The sequence below is a fragment of the Ramularia collo-cygni genome (genome assembly GCF_900074925.1).
Source record: "Ramularia collo-cygni strain URUG2 genome assembly, contig: RCC_scaffold11, whole genome shotgun sequence".
Taxonomy (NCBI): Eukaryota; Fungi; Ascomycota; class Dothideomycetes; order Mycosphaerellales; family Mycosphaerellaceae; genus Ramularia; species Ramularia collo-cygni.
In genome coordinates this window covers 1048227-1071414 of record NW_019716265.1, presented here as the reverse complement: position 1 = coordinate 1071414, position 23188 = coordinate 1048227, and the positions used below count along the sequence as shown (strand labels likewise).

At 52.9% G+C, this 23188-nt stretch overlaps 9 protein-coding genes; 5 read left to right on the top strand and 4 right to left on the bottom strand.

Moving 5' to 3' along the window:
* Positions 1–265: 265 nt before the first annotated feature.
* Positions 266–2212, bottom strand: RCC_07484 (probable iron inhibited ABC transporter 2; the record flags this gene model as incomplete). XM_023772741.1 has 2 exons in its annotated part: positions 266–392; positions 444–2212. 2 exons carry the CDS (start codon positions 2210–2212, stop codon positions 266–268), a joined length of 1896 nt encoding a protein of 631 aa, XP_023628509.1.
* Positions 2213–2830: 618 nt separating this feature from the next.
* Positions 2831–3526, top strand: RCC_07483 (probable NADH-ubiquinone oxidoreductase 14.8 kDa subunit; the record flags this gene model as incomplete). XM_023772740.1 has 4 exons in its annotated part: positions 2831–2873; positions 2940–3001; positions 3148–3294; positions 3398–3526. The coding sequence occupies 4 exons, from the start codon at positions 2831–2833 to the stop codon at positions 3524–3526; spliced, it is 381 nt and encodes a 126-aa protein (XP_023628508.1).
* Positions 3527–4252: 726 nt separating this feature from the next.
* RCC_07482 (uncharacterized protein) lies at positions 4253–5545 on the bottom strand (the record flags this gene model as incomplete). XM_023772739.1 has 6 exons in its annotated part: positions 4253–4303; positions 4358–4636; positions 4730–4753; positions 4808–5075; positions 5134–5247; positions 5304–5545. 6 exons carry the CDS (start codon positions 5543–5545, stop codon positions 4253–4255), a joined length of 978 nt encoding a protein of 325 aa, XP_023628507.1.
* Positions 5546–6101: 556 nt separating this feature from the next.
* On the bottom strand, positions 6102–7129 carry RCC_07481 (uncharacterized protein; the record flags this gene model as incomplete). XM_023772738.1 has 2 exons in its annotated part: positions 6102–6762; positions 6813–7129. 2 exons carry the CDS (start codon positions 7127–7129, stop codon positions 6102–6104), a joined length of 978 nt encoding a protein of 325 aa, XP_023628506.1.
* Positions 7130–7475: 346 nt separating this feature from the next.
* RCC_07480 (uncharacterized protein) lies at positions 7476–9233 on the top strand (the record flags this gene model as incomplete). XM_023772737.1 has 2 exons in its annotated part: positions 7476–8022; positions 8077–9233. The coding sequence occupies 2 exons, from the start codon at positions 7476–7478 to the stop codon at positions 9231–9233; spliced, it is 1704 nt and encodes a 567-aa protein (XP_023628505.1).
* A 459-nt stretch (positions 9234–9692) lies between these two features.
* Positions 9693–10412, top strand: RCC_07479 (probable 5-proFAR isomerase His6; the record flags this gene model as incomplete). XM_023772736.1 has 3 exons in its annotated part: positions 9693–9818; positions 9878–10064; positions 10123–10412. 3 exons carry the CDS (start codon positions 9693–9695, stop codon positions 10410–10412), a joined length of 603 nt encoding a protein of 200 aa, XP_023628504.1.
* Positions 10413–13143: 2731 nt separating this feature from the next.
* On the top strand, positions 13144–15020 carry RCC_07478 (probable monosaccharide transporter; the record flags this gene model as incomplete). XM_023772735.1 has 3 exons in its annotated part: positions 13144–13291; positions 13353–14667; positions 14723–15020. The coding sequence occupies 3 exons, from the start codon at positions 13144–13146 to the stop codon at positions 15018–15020; spliced, it is 1761 nt and encodes a 586-aa protein (XP_023628503.1).
* Positions 15021–18490: 3470 nt separating this feature from the next.
* On the top strand, positions 18491–20565 carry RCC_07477 (related to sterigmatocystin biosynthesis P450 monooxygenase STCS; the record flags this gene model as incomplete). XM_023772734.1 has 4 exons in its annotated part: positions 18491–18607; positions 18687–18774; positions 18835–18902; positions 19171–20565. The coding sequence occupies 4 exons, from the start codon at positions 18491–18493 to the stop codon at positions 20563–20565; spliced, it is 1668 nt and encodes a 555-aa protein (XP_023628502.1).
* A 281-nt stretch (positions 20566–20846) lies between these two features.
* Positions 20847–23171, bottom strand: RCC_07476 (uncharacterized protein; the record flags this gene model as incomplete). Its single annotated transcript, XM_023772733.1, has 1 exon — positions 20847–23171. One exon carries the CDS (start codon positions 23169–23171, stop codon positions 20847–20849), a length of 2325 nt encoding a protein of 774 aa, XP_023628501.1.
* Between the last annotated feature and the right edge of the window lie 17 nt (positions 23172–23188).

The window sequence follows — 23188 nt, the reverse complement described above, 5'->3', positions numbered from 1 at the left end:
ATGCGTCTCCCAACAAAGAACACTGAGCAGCAACACGCACATTAAGTAGGTATCCACTCCAATGGCGAAGATCAAGTATTTGGGTGAGAACGAGGCGGAGTAAGTCCCATTCATTTTGGAGTATCAAATTTAACGCCAGAGCACAAACCCAACTTCCATCTATCCTTTTCCAGTCATCAGCCATCTAATCGCTCCATAATGCCCGACTAATGCGAGAAAGCCATGGAAAGTCATCACTTTTCGTCAGGTTTCAAACTGACAGACCTTAGACACCACCGGATGCCAACATCTTCTTGCGTAGATGGTTCTTGTATTGACCGATAGAGCCGTCCCACCTTGTGACGGTCTTGTTCTCGCATACCATGATGTCTTTGGCAATCTTGTCGAGCAGCCTGCGTATTGTTAGCAAGGATTATTGTATATGCTTCATTTCATCAACGTACCTGAAGTCGTGAGAAACGACGACTACGCCTCCAGAGAATGCATTGATAGCGTCGGCAAGGGAATCAATGGTGGGAATATCCAAACCGTTGGTGGGCTCGTCGAGCAACAACATGTTGGGCCCGTCGATTGCCAAAAGCGCGAAGACGATACGGCTCTTCTGTCCTTCAGACAGGGTGCCCATGATGGCGGTCTGCGACTCACCAGACAGACCATACTTGCCAAGCTGCTGTCTCCAGTACTGGTAATCTTGAGAAATGGCAGGGTACTTGTCGCGCACGAAGTCGAGCGCGGATTTTGTGAGATCAAGCTGTTCAGCAGAGTGCTGGCTGTACATGCCAAGCTTCAAGTGAGTGTGGCGGGACACGGACCCAGAAGTCGGCGAAAGCTTGCCTGTGAAAATGCGGAGGAGAGTCGACTTGCCAACACCATTGGGTCCGACAAGTGCCGTTCTGCTGTCCATGTCAACACCAAAGTCAAGGTGCTCGTAGAGGTTGTCGGTCGTCTTGCCGGAGTAGGAGAACGTGACATTGTCGAGGGAGAGCACTGGAGGCGGGAGCTTCTCGACGTCTGCGAAACGGAAAGAGAAGACACGATCCTGGTGCACTGGCTGAATGAAACCATCGGCCTCCATCTTGTCGAGAATCTTCTGCCGGGACTTTGCTTGGCGCACCAGGTTGGCGTAGGTACCAGCCTTGGAAATGAACTCCTTGATGTGCTTGATCTCGTCTTGCTGCTTTTCGTATGCCTTTTGCTGGTTGACCTCCTGTTCGCTGCGAGTCTTTTGGTAGGAGTCGTAGTTACCACCAAAGTAGAAGATCTGCTTCTCTCGCATGTCGATCATGTTTGTGCAGACACCGTTGAGGAAATCCATAGAGTGAGATACCAGAATGAGTGTGCGGTCCCACTTCTTGAGGTACTCTTCAAGCCACACGCAGGCCTCGAGATCCAAATGAGCAGTTGGGTCATCGAGCAACAGGAGCGATGGGCGAACGAACAGCGCCTTTGCGAGCGCGACACGCATACGCCATCCACCTGACATGTCCTTGGTCTTCTTATCCATGGTCTTCTTGTTGAATCCCAGGCCGGTCAGAATGAGCGATGCGCGAGTGTGGAACGTGGAGGGGTCCATCCCATCAATGCGCTCATAAATCTCCTCGAGCTTGGGGCTGTCAGGGCCATCGTCCTCGAGAATCTTCTCTGCCAGGTCTTCCAGTCTCTTCATCTCAGCCTCGGCCTGGTTCACGACCCATTCGAGCGCACCGACGTTGGAAGGCTCGGCACCCTCGTTGAGAAGATAAATGTCGAGGTGATCGGGGAAGGGGAATTCGCGCATGTCGATGGCCTTGAGGAAAGTCGACTTTCCACATCCGTTCTCTCCGAGAAGACCATAACGGCGGCCGTAGTTGACCTCGATTGTGGTGTCGTTGAAGAGAACCTTGCCGTGGAACACAAGCGAGGCGGATGTGATTTTGACGTCGCGACTGGCCGGGAGCGAGGCCAGCACACCGGTGGTGACACGGTCGGAAATTCCGTCCTTGTCCTCCTGGAGCTTCAGCTTGGCCACCTTTGCGGCCAACTTGCTCTCTGCAGCGGTGGGTGCTGGCTGGCCCTCGTCGCTGTTGTCGCCTTCGTCGCCGTTGACCGAAGATGCCTCTGAGGGTACGGCGGAGGCGTTCTTGCTAGCCAACTTGCTGGACGGGGTCTTCTTAGCGGGCTTGCCATCGGCGGCTCGCTTTGCCTCTCGGGCTGCTTTGGATGCGGAGACCATCTTGTGCGGTAATGATGGTGGGGTTGTGGGATGAGTTCAAAAGTCTCAGGCAAAAGATTTCGAGGGTCAAACGGCAGGAACCCCACCAACGACGTAGGTCTCAAGTTGGGCGAAATGGTGGCTCAAAAGTCGGCCTGTGATTGGCTGAATGGTTGGGACAATGGAGACCGCCCTCACTTGGAGATGTTGTTGTAAATTAAGACGATTTATCGTATGTTGATGTTACAGCTCATTTTTTGGGACGAGAAAATGGCCAAACCTTCGTTATATATGGTGATTTGTTTGGAAGGAGCTCTGCAGAGGAAAGATCTCTTTGCTGCAGGTGATCACGGTTYAGTGAAAGCCTGATGTTCACACTACTTTACAATCATCGATAAGAAGATCAAGGGCTATTGAATGTCGCCCTACCTATAGTCGCAGAACTCGTGGTCAGACATGTGGAGGGAATAAGTAGAATCTGAAGGCCTTTGCTATCCACTGTACATTGACATGTACTGAGCACAGGCGCGCTAGAGCCGAATTTTGAACAATTTACCAAATGGACAACCGTATCACCTCACCTCCGCTCCGCTCTGATCGACGAAGTGTTCACGTCTCCCACATCCACACACAGACACAATGGTGATCAACCCGACATATCTTGCGCAGCGGACGCGGTCTTGTATGTGTCTTATTCCGAAAAGAGAATCGCGCAGAAGAACAGCCAGCTAATCGCGTGACGACGTAGCTGTAAACTGGAACGATGCGAAGTCGAGGGTGCTGAGCAGTTATCGGGACTGGCTACGGGCGGTATGTGCATTCTGAGGGGAGATGGATACGGAAAGGACGGAAGACACATGGTGAAGACGGGCAAAGAGCAGGACACGACACCGGCGAGGAGATACGCAGTGCCGGACACATGAACAGGATGGCTGACACGCTCGGTGCGCTCCCAGGGCCCAGAAAWTCAACAAATGTACTCCCTCAATATGCCAGTTTCGGCAATCCGAACCAAGATTCGGCAGGAGTTTGAGCGGCATCGATATGTGTCAAAGCTCAAAACCACAGATGTTCTGCTCTTCAACAGTCATGCAGAGTTTCAGGTACGTGCCATAAGCAACAAAGACAGGAGACAACATCGCAAGAAAACACACGAATGGCGAGCCATGGTACGCGAGACTAGGGCTGATTCAAGGACATCTACAGGAGACACTCAATTTCTGGAAGCAGCTCACACATGTACTCAAGTACTTCCGCGCAGAAGAGGAGCCCAAGGCACAACTGCCAAAGAACTTCATCCAGGGTTTCATCGAGGTGAGTTTGCAAGTTGAGTAACGAAGGAGCTTTGTCGGGAGAGATCGCTGACGATGTTCCTCGACAGGGACGGAATTAACGTGGTCACGGTGCCGAGGTTGTATACCAGTGTTTTGCACAGACAGAAAAACTTGTACAAAAAAACACCCATTCAGCTATATTCCTGGCCTCCGTGGGACCGTGGGACCGTGACACCTGCGAACTGCAGCGCGGCTGCAGTCAAGTCATCGCTGATCAGGCTTGTCAATGGTAATCGGCGAAGTAATAGATATTGTGTGAGACTACTGTTGTTCTCACCATGTTCGTCGGTGGCGGTCAGACTGGCCACTTTCTTTTGGCATGCACCGTTCCTTTTTCTTCGAACCATTCTCACTTTCGTTACAGATTTGACATGAGCTGACACGAAAGCAAGAGTGCGGAGTCGAGAACAAGCAAGGGAACGCGGTAGACATATGATGAAGCTCGTTTTCATTGCAAGCTCGCTAAGAAATCCAAAAGAGCGGCACGAGCTTGTAGAAGCCGGTGAAGTCGCCTCTTCTATGTGCAGACGCTATGCATCACTTCATAGTCCTCTCTGGTAAAAGGCCGCTCTTTTGATTTCAGCGACGTGACAGAAGTTTGTAAGAGGGGGTTTCTAGTGCGTGGACCGCTATCGCTCAGCAGATGCGAGCTCCTTCATGGATTGTGGCAAGAGCAGGAACGACGTCATGCCTTTTTTGCTCTCTCTATTCATTTCAATATAATAATCTAGTCCTGCAGCAAAACATTCCTCGGATGAAGGACATTGATGAACGAATACTAAAACCTCATCAGCGACAACCCCATCACGAGCCACTCGTTTTAAATACTCACCTCAGCACACCTAGGCAAACTGTCCTCTGCATGCAAAGTCACAGTCAACAAGTTCAACTCCGTCCAAACAGGTCTCAAACCACACGCCTCCAGTCGTTCCCACCACTGCAAGAACTCCGGAAAGTCAGGTCGATGCAGTTGATCCGCCAAGCCCATAAGATGAATCTCAACCAAGAATTGCCCGATTGGTAGGGGCTGACCCGCGAAGTCTTGCATGAGTTTATCCATGGCAGTGAATTCATACTGTTCAATGTCCATTTTGAGGATGTCAATGTACTCCTGCAATGTCATCAGCAAGTTCCGAATAGCGAAAATGGAGGACCCATAGCCTGGCATATAATCCACTGCTCCAAGGAATCACCTGCAACTTACATGTCCATTCATGTCCATGATGTCCTACCGCATGGTCAGCCTCTCTCTGGCCCCTCTCCCCCACTGAGATGGACTCACTTTGATGGTATAAAATGGCGGCTTCCTTGTCCCTTCCGACTCTCCCGCAACACCCGCCTGCAGAAAATGTGCCCTGCTCAGCTGCTCCGCCTCCATACTCAAGAGTTTTGCCGAGAAATTCGATACTGAGTAATCCACTCCATAAAGCTCGCACTTTGTTCTCTCCAGCATCTCTTCCTCGAAACTAGTCTCATCGTGCACGCCAAAGGAGTAGATGACGCAGGGCTTTTRAAGAGCTGGAGGCTCATAACGTGAGAGGCCGCACATCCTAGGTCCTCTTTAGCACAATCGTATAATGTGCTGAAGCATCCAGAAATTGTACGAACCACTTTCCACCATCGCCCAATCGACCCACACGCCGCATTTCATGCGGACAGCTAAAGGTGGGCGGGAAATAGTCCCAGACTGTGAAGGGGTTGTCGGTGAATACTAGCGGAAACCTATTGCGATACATCATCAGCAAATATCTTTAAAGCCGAAGGACACAAGAACAGACATCGGCTTGAAAGGATCCACAAAAGCGTTGTACATCTCATGTCTTTTCGTCACGCTGTCTTCCCATATTTGCTCCGCAACCTCTAATCTCTGTCGGAGACTGTCCGCCAGGAACGAACTTTTCAAGTCATGTAGCAAGGGTGAGTTACGGACTTGTCTGGCGATTATGAGCGTGCACAGGAGGGTCCCAAAGATGCAGAGGGCTCTCGCGACTGCTGGGTTTAGGGGAGAGATGTGAGGCATTGAGAACAATTACGAAATGCAGGAAAAGCTCAAGAATATCACCTTTGGGGAAAATAGTCATGGTAGGGGCGCAGAAAGGCGCTCCTTGGAATGTAGGCGATGACGGAGCCAAGATCCCTTGCCATGGGCATTGCTGTAAGGTATTAATAGCCAATGTGGAGAGCGTGCTTTAATTGTTGGGATGAAATCGTGCGCCGTGCGTGTCATAGGAAACTCCCCCGCCGTTTGGTTCTGAGATTCAGGGGCTCGACCTGAAGTGAATGAAGAAGCTCCACATCAACCCCTGCGACTTGCGATGCATTGGTCTGACGGATCCGATGACAGGACCTCCAAGGGCGATTGATTTGGAATGCGCGACTGACACTGGTATTAACATCTTCTTCGTCTCACCAAAAGTATTGTACCATTATGGAAGGCGCTCTGCCAGTGTGCAAAAGATCGGAGCTCCTAGCTCAGGTTCAACATTACCTCTTCGTATGTGATTTTCGTGCGTGAGAATGTATTTCGTGTACAGGTATCAGAAGTCATAAGCCGTGTCCGTATCTCTTTTTTTACTTCAATACAAGCCTGCGAACGTCGGCATCCTTCCACCACCAGGCGTCTGTGGAACACCCATCCTCCCCGCTCCACCACTCCCTCTCCTACCCTTCTCATACAACCACTTGTTGTTCAATCCCACACTCGCACGATGCTCCTTCCTCCCTCCACTAGGCGAACCGACAGGGTTGCCCATCGCCTCAAACTCGCTGACCGTAAGTGGTGAGCTGCGGTTGCTGGTATAGCTCAATCTCCTTCGCGGTTCACTGCCTTGCACACCATAAGGTGATGTGTTTCCCTGCATCATCGAATTTCCAAAGGGTGATCCTCCACTCATTCTGAAAGATCCATTACCGTCTACTGGAGTGCCTCGCCCGCTCAAAGGACTGTCTCCACCTCCCACGCGCAAACTACTGCTTGTGCTCTGGGGAGTCGCCGAGCGAGAAAAGCGCGGTGGGGTGACGTACTGCTCCTTCTCTTGTGGTGTCGCTGAGCGGGTCATGGGCGGAAGCCCTAGCAGCTGCCGTTGATGTGGAGTAAGAGGAACATCCTCACACGCATCGGGAGTGAGAAAGAGCGGTTTGCAGGCGAAGAGCGCGTTGGAGAGGCAAAGCAGGCGGAAGGCCCAGAGGATGTAGCTGGGATAGGGCGCGAGGGATTGCTGCCAGGGGTATGGGAGACTGGGGAAGAATTAGCGTCGAATATGGAAGAGAGCCTTGGCTGAACATACGCTACAGAGAGGAGGTGAGGAACGAAAAGTGAGACGAGTATGGCGGCGAAACTGGCGAGGACGGCTTGCATGTTGCGCGTGTCAAAGTTGGTCGCGTTGCGCCGGCGGCTGACTTCGTCCATACGTGGATGTTTCCAGCCAGAAGATGTGTTGGGTGTGGAGTGGGCGACATTTGGGGTTCGCGGCGAGGAGCTCGGGGCCGGCGGTGCTGAGCGGCGAGGTGTGAGATGCAGGATGGGCAGCGAGTCTGTCGATGAAGATGTTGTCCGAGTGAGAGACTGCTGCGAAGTCGACTGCGTCRATGCGGTGGACGACATACTGGCTAATGTGCTGTGATGTTAGTCGTTAGTAGACGCTCGTGTTTCCGCCGTGTCACTCGTTCAGCGCATTGTTGTAGTCGGTTGCTACGAAGCGGGAGATCATCAAAGGGAAGACGCGGATCAAAAGTTGATGCTGCACAGACGCGAATCTAGCTCCTTTCACGATTCAATATTTAGCGACTGATTTGATTAAAAGCTGGAGCTCCGCCGGCCTCAGCTCCGACTTTCCTCACGTAAGGTACCTTAGCTAGCTCGACCGCAATGTCAGATTGGTCTATCGGGTCATTAAGTTACATACTTCTCACGAGCTCGGAGGGCATCTGACTTGCACACAATCGGCATTATGGCCAATTCGACCCATTCAACGCTGGAATCGCTAGATTCGGCCCTTGCGTCGATGCTCGCCGACTGGTCATTCTCCACCACCGCGTTGGCCGTTACAATCATCGCTTTGCTCCTCTACCCGCTGTTTACATCCTCCGATCCCGACACACACCCGCTACTCCTCGCACGTCAGGCACAAGCCAGTCCCGTACGCAAGCGTGGTCAGTCAGCTTTCTACCGCAGTCCGGAGAGTCCACATGGATACCCACTCAAGTCGGGCCTCAATGTCAAGGACGCCGGTGCCCCACGATGGGCCAGTGGGAAGGATGGCGACTTGCGTGATGTGTGGCGAGAAGTTGTGAGGGGCGGGAGCGTCGGTGCAGATGGCAAGACGATCCCAGCAGGACTCATCATGAGTGTGTTTGGCAAGGCAGAAGTGGTCGAGCATCAAGCCGAGGAGATATCCAAGGAGATCAACATCGTGGGCCAAAAGTTCAAGAATGCCGGCGTGAAGAAGCTAGCCATATATCTGCCCAACAGCATCGAATACCTTATAGCTGTCTTCGGTGAGTTCTTGCGTAAAAGGTAAGGAGTATAGGGATTGCTGATTCGGCTTGCAGCTTGTACGTTCTATGGTATCACGCCCGTTCTTCTGCCATTCAACCTACCGCATTCCAAGGTATACGAGCTCTTGAACTCTACTGAAGTCGATGGTCTGGTCGCCGCAGCGGGTACCCTCCCAATGGACGAACTTACGACGCAAGTCTCGACCCTTCGACTCCTCACGTGGGTTGTTGAGCCTGCCAGCCGGCATATCGACTGGAACGAATTGCCTGCCAAAGCCTCTGATCGTGTGACTGTTAACGTCTGGCACGATGTCATCGAAGCAGAGAAGGCATCTGCGAACAGCTCTCTCCCACCCAATACGCCTGATGAGACCGTTCCCAACGTCATCACGATCTGGCAGCCTGCGGATATCCAATCGAAGCCCACGATCACATCCTTCACTCAAGCCAACATTGTCGCCGCGACGGCGTCACTCATCACCGCCATTCCTCTACGACAACGCCTCACCCCATCCGATCTGGTCCTCCCAGCCGATCACTTCTCTCACTCCTACGTCCTCTGCAACACGTTTGCTGCTCTGTTCGCCCACGCTTCCATCGCCATCAACAGCGTCGCCGCACCAGGCGTGGATCTTTCACTCGCCTCCCGTTCTGTTTCACCCACCGTAATTATCGCTTCAGCTGAATCACTCGCGACCCAGTACGCCCGGGAAACGGCCGGCGTAACCAGCGCTTTGCAGAAGTTCGGAAAGTACACTCAAGACCAGACCGTCTCCGCAGGGCGCATGCCGACGGATGGCCTCCTCTTCCGCCTTCTCGCGCCGAGTAACAATGAACCTGGCAAGCTACGCCTCATTCTGACCAGCGACCGCCTTCGGGACTCTCCTGTTCTGACGAGTGCGATGCTCAGCGATCTCCGAATATTCACCCGCAGCAGAATAGTATACGCGCTGACTGCGCCTGGAGTTGCGGGTGCCGTCGCACAGACTAACGTCTTTGACTATCGTAGCTCTGCCGGGAGCGCTCACAATCACTTCGGAGTTCCTCTGGCTTGTGTAGAAATCAGGTTGGAAAGTGGGAACGATGCCGATTTGGAGGGCACGGAGCCAAAGGGCGAGATTGTCGTCTCCGGGCGCAGTGTTGTAGGTGGAGAGACGAGGTTGGGTGTAAAGGGGAGGATCAGAGAGGATTGCACGCTTGCTTATGCTTGAAAAGCCAACTGAAAGTGGATGTATGAGAGATGTGTTATAAACAATCTGTACGCAAGATTTGTGCCTAGGTACGACTCCGAGCCGATATTATCGCACCATCCTATCGTCCTTGTAAAAGCACCGGGCCAAGTTATAGCCTGCGAATCAATCTTTCCACAAGTTCCAACATGAAGCTCGCTCTCGGAACATCCTGCCGTCTCCAGAAAGTTTAAAAATCCTTCACATCGCAACTCCAAACCTCACCTTTCTTTCCCTCATCCCGTGATTAATCTATCTCACATCGACATGACACACTTCCGCCCGTGCATTGACCTGCACGCAGKATCAGTGAAACAGATTGTTGGTGGCACGTTGTCCACCAACAATGCCGAACTGAAAACAAATTTTACATCCGAGCATCCGGCCGCGTATTTTGCTGAACTATATCGCAAACATGAGCTGCGAGGCGGACACGTCATCATGCTCGGGCCTGGAAACGATCAAGCTGCCCGTGAAGCTTTGAATGCTTGGCCTGGTGGGCTGCAAGTTGGTGGTGGTATCAAAGATACGAATGCAAAGGAGTGGATTGATGCTGGTGCTGAACGGGTACGGAAGACTCTCGATTTTCAATTGTCGTACGAATGCATACTGACGTGCTGTAGTAGGTCATAATCACTTCATTTCTCTTCCCTTCTGGTTCGTTTTCGTTACAACGACTTCAATCCGTCCTTGTGGCCCTCGACGATGACCCCAAAAAGCTCGTCATCGATCTCAGCTGTAGACGCGTGGGTGAAGGGTGGAAGGTTGCCATGGACAGATGGCAGACAATTACCGAGTTTGAGATCAATAAGGGTGCGTACTGGGGAGGCTATCTTCTCCCCAACGTGACGGGAAGCTAATGCATCGGCAGAGAACATCGCGATGCTGGAGCCCTACTGCAGTGAATTTCTGATCCATGCTGCCGATGCCGAGGGTCTGCAAGCAGGAATTGACGAGAAGCTTGTTGAGTATCTCGCGTCCATATGCACCATCCCGGTCACTTATGCAGGCGGCGGAAGAAATCTGGAAGATCTGGAACTCGTTCAAAAAATCAGTGGCGGAAAGGTTGATCTTACCATCGGGAGTGCCCTTGACATTTTTGGTGGGAAAGGCGTGACCTTTGGGGAGTGCTGTCGCTGGAACGAGTCGAGAACAGGCTGACACGAGTTATTTGCGATCTGAAGTCCAATGGGCGACTTCTGAGCCATACCTCACACCACAAGCAGAGTGAAGACATGATAGAACGAAGCTTGGATCAACGATCTCCGCCATGCTGCTAATCCATGATCGGCATAATGTGCGAAAAGTGAAGCGTGCAGACCTATACCCCTCGATTAAGCGTCCAAATCACCCACACTTGGCAGAAGCCTTTCAGCCTTAGCAATAGCCACAGGGGATCTGGCCACACATCTGTATACCGCTCGGAGCATTGATAGTGCAAGATCTAGCCACGCGCCGGAGGAACCCGAGCCCATGCAGAGTAAGCCTCAAGGCAACTGGCAAGCAAACGTGAACGGTCCAGTTCCAGGTCCCGGGCTCATGGTACGCACCTCGACTGAATGATTTGTGATGGAAATCCTAAAGCAGAATAGAATCTGCCCCGTACATTGGTCACTAGCCTCGGACAGGCGCCTCGTGAAGTGGATGCACCGGACTTTAAAAAGGACATATCTGTATGGTTCCCAACATGTCACAACGCCACCTAGTGCCTGCGCAGGCTAGGCTTTGTCGCTCTCCGGCTCGATGTACATCGGTTCCCGGAGCACACGTTTGGGTTTGGCATTGCGGTACCCCCTAGCGCACCGTCGCGCACGTGGTGAAGTGGCGATTCCCCACGAGTTACGAAGCTTGGTACACCGTAACGGCTTCGAGACTTGGCCGGCACCTCTAGCTTATGCGTAGTCACTCCCAAGTTCGGCTTCCTGCAGAGACGCGGTGACAGAAGGCGATGGCAGGATATTGAACGATCTTTCACTATGGCATGTAGGCTAAATTAGTCACATCACCCATTTCTGTGGTAGAGTTGTCACCATTAATCGCCTAAGCCATAAGATCGAAGTACAATGGCAACGTCGATGTTCTAGAACGAAGCGCATGGAAAGCTGAGAGCACCCATGACACCACGAGTCGTGAAGTGCTTCTTGAAGCAGACTCCACGAGCTACTTGCTCTGCAGAATGCGGAGAAACCTTGCCGGCACTAGATCGTTCTTGGGCCAGCGCATGTCGCCTGTGAGTCGTGACTTGTCAATTCGAATAGGACCGACTCACCGCGGAGAACATCTGGAGAGTGGAGAAGCCCAGAATGGTTCGACGCAGTCAGGGATGTACCCCAAGACTACCTAGGGTTGTCACACGTGCGAATCCTTGGGGAATTTCATCTCGGCTCCGGCGGCCGGCCATCCACTATGGGGTAGAGATATGAATCTCTATCGTTCTTCCATGCGTCATCATCGCCGTTTTCACGTCGTCTTCGAACCCTCACACCAGCCATCCAAGGCCAGGCGTCCATGCACGATGCGTAGATGATTGCAAAGAAATCGGAACCGAGGCGGACGTTGTTGGCGTTGGTAGTCTCTCACGCTAGCTCTCCACTTCTCCACCTTACCCGAGGTGGAGGTTGCATCGCTGCTTGGCAAGAAAGGATTTTTGAGGCAACACGGACGGGCAGTATCCAGATTGGGTAAAAGAGCCTGGTTCACACGAGACAATCTAGGATGGCTTTGACAGGAGGCCGTCCGGTCAGCTTTCGAGTCTGCCGTCGCAGCTGTGGGCACTTTCACAAGCAAACAGCTCAGGTCTAAAATAGAGCTAATCCACACACCTGTATGCAAGATTCAGGCACAGTCTGATGCACATGTGAAAATGCGCTGTCGCACACATTTTGAACAATTGTTTCGGCCATACCACAGTCTGGCGTGTTTCTCGTACGTGTCTCATAAGGTTTGGGCCTGAAATAAGTTGCGCGATGGTGTGGTACCATTCGCGACCATCTCCGAACTTTCGCCAGTTTAAGCTCCCAAGATTCTCTCTGCCATAGTGGTCTTGGAAGTATGGCCATCATGGCCGTCCACCAAACGAAGTCTGAGCCATGTACGACAGGCGGCACAGGCGAACAGGATGTGAATCTCCGGGGTGCAGATGCAGCTGATTCGCACACATCACACCACATTGGCGACTCGCTGTCAGGTGGCATAGACAGCGGCTGCTTTGATTCCAGAATGGGGGACAAAGACCGGCCGACARAGGCACCGAGTACGCAGCTAGATGCAACCAAGCTTCAGAAGGATTCCGACAGTGGCATGAAAACTGACGCCGACGGAAGCAGCGTGAAAGTCGGGGTGCATTCCGCAGCCCTCGCCGGGCAACGGGCAGAAAGCCACGCTTTCGCTGCGTCCGGTTCGGTTGCGCATCGTCATCCCTCAGCGGCGTAGTGAAGTTGAAAGTGAATTTGCAGTTCGCTGTGCCGCCGCCGTCGAACAGCTGGATCGAGAGCGAGGTCGCGTGGACGCGAGCTGAAAGCCGTCAATTGGCTCCGGAGACCAGTTCAGACGCCACCGCCCGCATCGCCCGCATCTTCGGAGTGGACTAGCCGGGGTCTAGAATCTGGGGATTAACCACATTCGGGCACGTGGTAAAAGGCAATTTCGTTGTTCACCCAGGGCTCCACTTAAAGTTCAGGTCAGCTGCAGATGCACGTCCCCCTCAAACTAAAACCTCGAGCTTCTTTATTAACCTACCTTGACGGCACCACTTTGTTTTCGTCTTCGTGTTTCCATCCACAACAAACCTCCTCTCCCCACCCCCAGCTGCATCGCACTTCCTCGCCTGCATCGCGCTTGGGCACTCATCATCGCATCGCTTTCTGCGCACAACCTAAGCATTGCAAACAAGATGGATCACCACGAGAGCAACGACATTGAGAAGGCCGCGCGCAACGGCTCGATCATCGCTACCGCCGATGTCAACCTGACTGAGGCGCCCGTYACCTGGAAGGCCTACCTTCTCTGCGCGTTCGCATCCTTCGGTGGTATCTTCTTCGGTGAGTTTGCTGCTCCTACTGACAACGCCCTATGAAGCTTGCTAACTCGCCACCTCCACAGGATATGACTCGGGTTACATCAACGGTGTGCTCAACTCTCGCCTCTTCATTGAGGAGGTCGAGGGTCCCGGTGTCTTCCTACCTGGTGGCACGAGGGCCATCAGCAGCAGCAACACTTCGCTCATCGTTTCTATCCTCTCCGCTGGTACCTTCATTGGTGCCGTCATGGCCGGTGATCTCTCCGACATGATCGGTCGCAAGTGGACCATCATCATGGGCTGCATGATCTACATTGTCGGTGTCATCCTGCAAATGGCTGCTGATGGCCGCGATCTCCTCGTCGCCGGACGTGCCATCGCCGGTATCGGTGTCGGTTTCGAGTCTGCCATTGTCATCCTCTACATGTCCGAGATCTGCCCAAAGAAGGTTCGYGGCGCGCTCGTGTCTGGATACCAATTCGCCATCACTCTTGGTCTCCTGATTGCCGCCTGCGTCAACTACGCTTCCCGCACCCGCAACGACACTGGCCAGTACCGCATTCCAATCGGCATCCAGTTCGCTTGGGGTCTGATCCTCGCCGGTGGTCTCTTCTTCCTCCCAGACTCCCCTCGCTACTTGATCAAGAAGCATGGTCTCGGTACCAGCGTCAACGACCCCGCTCGCAAGGCTTTGATGAGAGTCCGTGGTGTGAGTGCCAGCGAGGCTGACACCCACTCTCGTCTCTTGGTCGAACACGAGCTTGCCGAGATTGTCGCCAACGAGTTGTACGAGCGTGAGCTCATGCCTGCTGGAGGCTGGTTCCAGGGCTGGGCCAACTGCTTCCGCGGTTCCGTGTTTGACTCCAACTCGAACCTGCGCAAGACCATTCTCGGAACCTCTCTCCAGATGATGCAGCAGTGGACCGGTGTCAACTTCATCTTCTACTACTCGACACCTTTCCTCGCCTCGACTGGTGCCATCGACAACACCTTTTTGATCTCTTTGATCTTCACCCTGGTCAACGTCTGCTCCACTCCAATCTCCTTCTACACTGTTGAGAAGTTTGGTCGCCGCACGCTCCTCATCTGGGGTGCATTCGGCATGTTGATTTGCCAGTTCTTGGTTGCCATCATCGGTGTCACGGTCGGATTCAACAAGACCCACCCTATCGGTGTGGATGAGTTCGGCGCTCCCATTACCCGCGCCGACAACATTTCCGCGGTCAATGCTCAGATTGCATTCATTGCCATCTTCATCTTCTTCTTCGCCAGCACTTGGGGCCCCGGCGCTTGGGTTCTGATTGGTGAGGTGTTCCCACTTCCAATCCGCTCTCGTGGTGTTGCTCTTTCTACCGCATCCAACTGGTTGTGGAACACCATCATTGCTGTCATCACYCCGTAAGTTTTCCTAGCAAACTCGCGCGCATGATCATCTTGCTAACATCGATCGTAGGTACATGGTCGGAAAGGACAAGGGTAACCTCCAATCTTCAGTCTTCTTCGTTTGGGGAGGACTCTGCACATGCGCTTTCGTCTACGCCTACTTCTTGGTCCCAGAGACCAAGGGACTGTCGCTCGAGCAGGTCGACCAGATGATGAAGGAGACCACCCCTCGTACCTCCGCCAAGTGGCGCCCAGCCCAGACTTTCGCCCAGTACACCGCCGAGAAGAGCGGTGTCGAGAACGTTGAGCGCGGAAACTCCTTCTCGCTGCCCGTCGGCGACTCCAAGGCCCTGGCCACCTCTCACTAGATCGTTTGGCACTTGCAATTGCATTAATGGACAGGCGTAAATGATACCAAAGAAGCATGCATACTGGAGCGGTTTGATAATTGGGCGAAGGATTGTTGTCTGAGGCGAAGTCTTCATCTCGTCGGGCTTTTCCAGCAAGTCCTGCGCATAAATGGCAGCAGTCCTCTCCTGTAGATGAGTTACGAATAAAAGTCACCATCATGAATTCATTGAGCATTGTGTCATCATCTTTACCTTCGGGGTGTGTCGTGTTCCCGGCCACGAGTAAGGTATGCTCCCTGAATCCCGTCTCCTTGTTGGCGGCACGACGTGGCTTGGCGGCCGCGGCCGCAAGCTGATATTGTAATGCAAAACGTTGCCCTTGGGACACCTCCTACCGGCAGACATACTACACGAAGGAACCTGGCATCCAATTCGCGTGGAAAGGATTTCTCAAGCGCGATCCAATTGCCCATGACCTCGCTCCCTTCTGTATCCTCAGGCTCACAAGCTGCAGCCTGCATGCTGCATGCAAGCTGCCGAGATTGAAGGCACACAGACTGTAGCTAATGATAACTAAGAACGCGGACAGAGCGAGCAATGCGTTTCCTGGGTGACCGTTCTGGCCAGGCATGCCGTGGTCGCTTCGCGACATGTTGTGATTTAGCGGGTCACAGTACCTACAGTACAGATCTGACGCATACTGACATTCCTATCTCTAGACACCCCTTCGTTGCGCTTCAAATACCCCTGCCGTAATGTGGTGTTCCCTGGATTTTGAGGTGTTGAGAGATACCACCTGGCAGGAGAGATTTGATGCTACACCCTGCCCAGAGCGTTTCAATCTATGGACGATCATGCACGCTGGCGCTACCTCTCTACTATCTATTGGCTGAGATCAACCCACCTCGGCGGATCTTTGAGTCGGATCGGGGTATCTGGGGCAGGGTCTCACGACCATACGACCAACTCCTGCCAATCGTCTTCGTCTCGCACGAAGATTCTTCGACACCAACAACGTTACGGCAGGGGGTCCGAAGGGCGTTGTAAACAGCGGAGAACATACATTCTCACCACCAAAAGGACATCCATATTTTTGCTAGAATAAACACGCTTGTAACGCCGAACGCCGGCCAGCACATCAGAGTGGATCTTCATCCAGGGCAATCCTTCGCGGCATCCCATATCAAGAATGTGCCTTGAGCCGGAGATTCTATGCAAGAGCGAAGTTTTCACAGGCGATGCAGCAAAAGTAATGAGACCTTAACGCCGAATCTGGCGCTGCGTTGCTATTCAGGAGATCAAGGGTGGTTGGATGATATGGATTCATAGACATCTGAGGCCCAAGGTATGTTGTAACGGGCCTATAGTTTAATTGTGCTGTTTCCCGAAAGAACCATGAGGCAGCGAACGCAATGGGCATACCGATGACTACACAGGACTCGACAGAGCCGCGTCATTCAACGCCAAATTTCCGAGGAACGTGCGATGAATGTAAGAGCMGCAAGATCCGATTTGGAAAGCAAAACCCGTAATGCGAGTTTTGCAATGGACGAGGCCTGGCATGCCAATGTGCTCAGCTAGCAGGGCAAGAGGAAAGAAGAAGCAAGAGGGAAGCTTCTTCATTGGCCCTAAAAGCGTGCCTGCAACGACGTCTACCGGTGAATCTACACTGCGACGTGAGGGCATGTAGCTTGCCGGGGATACAGAAAGATTCGCTGATGTCTCCACGACATACAAAGCCAAATCCGATCTTGATTCTGCAGCAATTATCAACATACATGCTCTTCTTTTGCACTTCATGGAGCTACCTCGTTGACTGGATCCAGTTCTGCCGGTGTACGAACCCAAGGGACTCCATCGATTGGCAGCACCCGGTTACATCTCGCGTCCCTGACAACACCGTTAACGAATGAGGGCTGCCGGCTGGATCAGAGCTATATGTGCTCGAAAGCGGAATCTTCGATAGGCTTCAAGACCCAATGACCCTTTGCATTTTGCCACTGTCCCCGTGGCTACGCGACCAAAGCGCGGCTGATGTATCTTGGCCATCGGAGCAGACCAGGGCGTTGAGGAAGTCATGTTCCCCTATTTCGAGGCTAGCTGAGTAGACGAGCAGGTATAAGCCACCAAGGCCCTCTTCGCTCGATCGCGTTTAGCAAGTATGCCATCGCATATCCAGTCGCCCTGGCTGACAATATCGAAGTCGACCTAAATCACAATGAATCCGCTTCGAAGGCGACGTCGTCGGCTTTGTAGACGATGGCGCCCCTTTTAAGATCGTCACACAACAGAAGAAGCGTGCGACCGTTACGGCGTACGGCAACTACTCCTACAGAGGAGCAACAACCACAGCCGAAGTCCTGAACCAAAGTGATCGCTGCTTATTTGTCAGTAACAAGTGATTCATCATTAACACCGCAAGGTCGACACATCAATGACATTTGATCAGTGAGGAAAGAGATATGCTGATTAGCCCAATAGTGGATGCACCGTCAAGACCTGGAGAGGAAATGACTGCCGTGCAACGCGGACAACTATCTCACAGAAGGGACATTAGTCCCTTTTGTTTGGTTCGTCCTCGATCAGGTATTAGATGCGGTTCCAGGAAGCCAGGTGAAAAGGACAGCCTTAAAAACCGTCCACGTGGTCGCTGCCAAATGGAGTTTCCCGTGCTCTGCGACGAAAGCTGCGGATGGAAGAAATACTTCGCAGGCCTTTTTCCGACATAGTATGTAAGGCGCTTGAAGATGTCGAAATTTGGTTTCGAGCAGTGAAACTCGAGAGAGTCGCCGCTCCTTTGACGGACTACAGGCTGCGCTGGAACCAACTTATTCTTTCGAACTCTTATTCTGTTACTTTTCCTGTAATTAATGCTAAGTGAAAGCTGTCTATGGCGAGATCTGGTCGTCCGAGCAAGCCTGGGCTACCAGTTCATTGCTGAGAGCTGACAGGGCGATTTGAGAAATTTTCAAAGTTCAGGGGCTAGAAATCGTTGACTTGAAGATTACCATTACTGAGACTTGTCGAGCAGTCGGACTCCTACTATACGCGCTGTCTCGTGTCATGATTTTGGGACATGGCTATCGTAGTGATCGGGGTACAATAGTATGATGGCCCTGCGTGCCTCTGGCCCGGAGTTGGCAGCGAGGGAGACGAATACGTGAAGTCGATTGAAAGGGGTGAGATTTTCGCCGGGTAGCCGGCACGAGCCCAAATGCGATTGAGTCAACCAAGGACAAGACGTTGCCGAAGTTCTCCAACCTTGGAGGTCTCTCCCTCAAGCCGATGCTTCCGGACCAATAATTATTCGTGTTATATGTCAGACATCATTTGCCATGATCCTTGTCGCACAGCATGCAAGGCCGCTGCAGATATGGAGTGCTTGAACGAGGATATACGAAAGCCAAATTTTGATAACCCTCAATAACAACCCACATCCCCTTGGGTTTCCTTTCCTGCTCTCCGCAGATTCTGCACATCTGCACAACATGTTCGCTTTTCTCCAATCCCATCCTGTTTTGGCGCTGGGATGCGCAGTCCTACTCGCGTCTGTGGGCCAGCTTCTTCGCAAAGCTCATGCCCTCCGTTCGCAGTCCCGAAAGCTGGTGAGCGCCTCATTCACCTATCTCACAAGAGATAGATTGCGTAGGAGAGGAATTGAATCAATTCACTGAGTCTCCGTAGCCTGGACCTCCCCACTCATGGCTTTTTGGCCATGCGAAATCTATGAACGAAGTTGCATCCGCTCTTCCTCGTGCCGTACATCCTCACCGTCGGTACACCTCTTCATTCTCTCCCAAAAGACACATAGCTGACGGGCCACTATATCTAGTATATGCAAACTCTCTAAGGCAGAAATTCAAGCTAGGCTCGTTCTTCTACATGGACATTTGGCCGTTTGTAAGTACACCACTGCTGCGTCGCATACACCCACGACCAGTGAAATAGGGTTGTTGCCCTACCTGTAGCATGGAAGAGTGTTACGATTTCTTCAAGAAAGRCAGCACGATCAAGAAGGCCTCATTCGATTGGACGTTTGGCTCCCTGCAAAGCTGCTCCCCTTTGTTCTCAGGGCCACTTGCCCGCGAGCGTTATCGTCGGTTCAACAGGAGAGCTGTTACATTTTCACCGGCCCTTGCACACATCATGCTAACCTCTGCCTCTGTAGAGTGACAGTCTCCWCGTGATTTGCGATCCTGAAATCTGCCAGCAGGTCGCGCTAGATACAAACGTGACGAAACATCGCAGTTCGAGCGACTTCCTCAAAGATCTAGTCGGCCCAAATGATATGGTATCCACAAGCGGCGCGGAGTGGAAGAAGTGGCGGACGATGTTCAACCCGGGTTTCGCAACTCAACATCTCATGACTCTCGTACCAGGCATCGTGTCCGACGCGGAGATATTCGTCAAAAAGCTCGATGAGCATGTCGAAGCTCAGGACGTCTTCAAGTTGGAAGAAGCAACAACACGTCTGACAGTCGACATCATTGGAAAGGTTGCCATGAATCTTGACTTCAACATGCAGAATGACGAGAATGAATGCATCGCAGCTTTCCGCGAACAAGTTCAGCTTATCCCAAATGGTCTTACTTTGCTGGAATGGTACAATCCGTGGGGCTGGTTTCTCCGCTGGAGAAACCAAAGAATTATGGTGGCCTACATTGGCAAGGTACTGGATGCAAGATTCGCAAGGCGACTAGCTGATTCCGAGGGCAAAGACAAGACACCGTCACGGAAAAGTCGAACTGTACTAGACCTAGCGCTCGATAGCTATCTCTCTGGCGAGACTGACTCCGAAGAAAAGGTCGAGCATATCCGAGACGGTCCCGCTCCAGCCATGGATAGTGCTTTCAAGGCAGGTGTAATCACCCAGATTCGGACTTTTATCTTCGCGGGCCATGATACCACGAGCTCAACACTATGTTACGCTTTCTACCTCCTCTCGAAGCATCCATCTGCCCTCCAGCGGATCCGGGCCGAACATGATGAAATTCTCGGGAAGGATGCAGATACTGCAGCGGCGGCGATCAAGGCGAATCCCCATCTCCTGAACAAGTTGGACTATACTCTAGCAGTAATCAAAGAGACTCTTCGGCTCTTTCCTCCAGCATCCGCTCCTCGTGCAGGAGCCAAAGATCTTTTCATCCGCGATCCCAAGACTGGTGAGATGTATCCGACAGAAGGATACCTAGTATGGCTGGTCCATCATGGAGTTCACTACAACGAGGATGTATGGGGACCTACGGCAGGCTTGTTTGATCCGGACAGATTCATGCCTAGTAGAGCTGGTCATGTTCCAGAGGGTGCTTTCAGGCCGTTTGAAACGGGGCCGAGGAATTGCTTGGGGCAGAATTTGGCGATCTTAGAGTCGAGAGTCGTGCTGGCGTTGACTTGTAGGAAGTTCGACTTTGAATTGAAGCTCGGAGAGGAGAGCGAGAAGAGGGCAAAGATGTGGACGCAGGGAAAGCAGGACGTCGATGGTGAAGAGATGTATCAGGTTCTTATTGGAGCGGCGAAGCCGCGGGAGGGAATGCCGGTGAGGGTGCGAAAGGCGAATGTATAACGTACACCGTCTCTTTGCATCGTAAGCTGTTCATGCATACAGTCCTCTCCAGCATCCTAGCGCTCGTGCGTTAGCGACGGATCAGATCTTTGACTGCTGCAGTAGAAGAGAAGCCTTGCCACGTCGATTGTGACGTGTCGCTCTTGAAGTTCTGTACATATTTGTCTATGCKCTCGCATCATGCTTCAGCCGTGCTCATTCGTTTCGATCATTTAGGGTATCATCAAATCATGCTCGCTGTCCTCCACACACCAGAGTAACTCCTCGCAAGTCGAGACCATCTACTCTGCCTCGCCGACCACAATCTCGACCGGTCCACCACCCCCAAAGCCCGCTCCTCCAGCCTCTGCGATCCCCTTCTTGGTCTTCGCCTTTCGCTTTGCCTTCCTCTCCTCCTTCTGCCTCTCCTTCTCACGCTCTTTCTCTTCTCTGGCAAGCTCCTTCTCCCTCCTTTTCGCCTCCTTCTCATCCACGACCTCCTTGCCCACATTCTCGCTGTCAATCACACTTTGCGCGTGTTGCACGCCTTCGTACTTTGTAAACTTCTCCATTGCGAATCCAGTTTCGCGCGAATAGTGCTCCAAAGACATTGGCGTCTCCACAATTCCGGTCAGAGCACGATTGATCCTGTTAGGATCCAACTTCTCCTCGCGGTTGAACTTGTTCTTGATCATACGCCGGGTCTTTGGTGCGAACATCTTCGATATGATGAAGAAGTCTGTTCCAAACATGCGCAATGCGTCGTAGAACTTGTCGGTCTCATCTTCGCTCCAAGGGTCACTTTTCGACTTCCACGCTGGCAGGCGATCAGCAGGATCGCGGCGGTTAGCATTGAGATGTGTGACGCGGTTGAAAGTCTGGGTGAGATCGGTAAAATCCTCAACAGGAGCATCGCTGTTTGCCGCTGCCTGGGCAGCAGCGTCGCGGGTGAAGGTGAGTGTATTTTCATCCGTGACAATGTTACCATCCGCATCGAGAACGAAGCCAAGACCGAGATCGTCGTTCGCCGGTGCTGCAGTTGGTGCCCGAGACTGCGAGCGGCGGGCTCCGGAGCCATCAAGCTCAGCGGTGTCTGCAGGACCTTCTACCGATGCTACAACATCATCTGATGGGTCTGCTTGCGGTTGGAGTTCGTTTCGAAAGCTGGCGACGAGAGCATTTGCTGCGTCGCGACGGTCCTGGGCGACCTTGTCCCAGTCGATGTCTTCCATCTTCTTGCCACGTTCAGATTTTTTGCCGTGGTGTTCATCACGAGAAAGCTCCCACATAGAGATGGAGTTGGGATCAATTTCATGGAGCTCGGGGTCGGAAGTCTCACCCTCATCGTCATGATTCACGGTTTCATCTGGCAGCTGGCCTTCGCCCTCATTCTCCGTTGCGGCCTCGTCGCCTCCTGTGCGGGCAGCGGCCTTGGCAGCTTTCTTCTTGGTCGCCCTCTTCGCGCGCGGTTTTCGCGGCTTCTTGGGCGGTGGCATTGCTGCTGCAACATCTCCTTGGTCTTCCTCTTCCTGCTCATCCTGCCCCTCAGTTTCGTCGTCGGAGTTCTGAATTGTGGCCACGCTCATTCTGCGCTTTCGTCCAGCGATCGCTTTTTTCGCCACGGGCTTCCGCTTCGCTTTGGGCTTCGGCTGAGCTGCATCAGTCTCCGCGCCATCGACTTCGCTTGACCGAAATCCTTCGTCCTCCTCCGCACCATTGACAACAGCTTGAACCTTTGCATTACTCCTCGTCGAGCTCGTCTTGGCCTTCTTCGCGGGTCGTACAGGACCCGTAGACGATTTATCCGCACGTGCGCGTTTGGCGCTGGGCTTGGAGACAGCAACAGGCCTGGCTGGAGGTGGGAGTGTGGTCGGGTCAACGGTAGCTGGCGTGGCAGAAGATGCAGACGGAGGCACGTAGTTAGAATTGGACCTTGCGCCGGCATCCTCAGTGCTGACTACCACTGCAGTATCCGAATGCAGTACAGCAGATGTCGCGTGGAGACCGTTCTGTCGTTCTGCCTCCTCCTGTTCGGCGACTTGCCGTTCTTCCACGGCAAGTTGCTCGTTCCGTGCTGCTTCCCGCACTTCGGCCTGTCTTTTCTCCTCCTCTCTCAAGCCTGCTTGACGTGAATTTTCCTCTGCTTGACGCCCTATTGCCTCCTGCCTCTGCCTCTGCCTTTCCTCCTCCTCTCTTTGTTCCTCTAGTACTTTTTGCTTTGTGGTCTCTGCTTGTGTCGCTTCCGGGATGGGTAGCACAGCACTGGAAACAGGCTCAGAATCACGTTCACGACCTACAGCCTCGGCCTCTGCTGTCTCAGCAGGTAAATGAGACGCAACATGCTCTGCGACAGTCTCGGGAGGTGGTGCTGTGGCATGATTTGCAGTTTCAACATCACTCTCACGCGGCCTCGCTGCTTCCTCCTGCTGCACAAATTGCTCAACCACAGGCGTTTGGGGTTGGGTCTGTGTGTGTTCTGGTGACGGTGGAGCAACACTCGTCGATGGCCCAGCAGCGGATGGCGACGGTCCAGGCGGGGCTACGGCGGCAGCGCGTCGTCGCGGTGCAGCCTTGGGCGCAGTGGCCTTTTTGCCCGGCGCAGCGGAACTAATCAGTCCTGGCGGCATTGTGGCATTTCTCACAG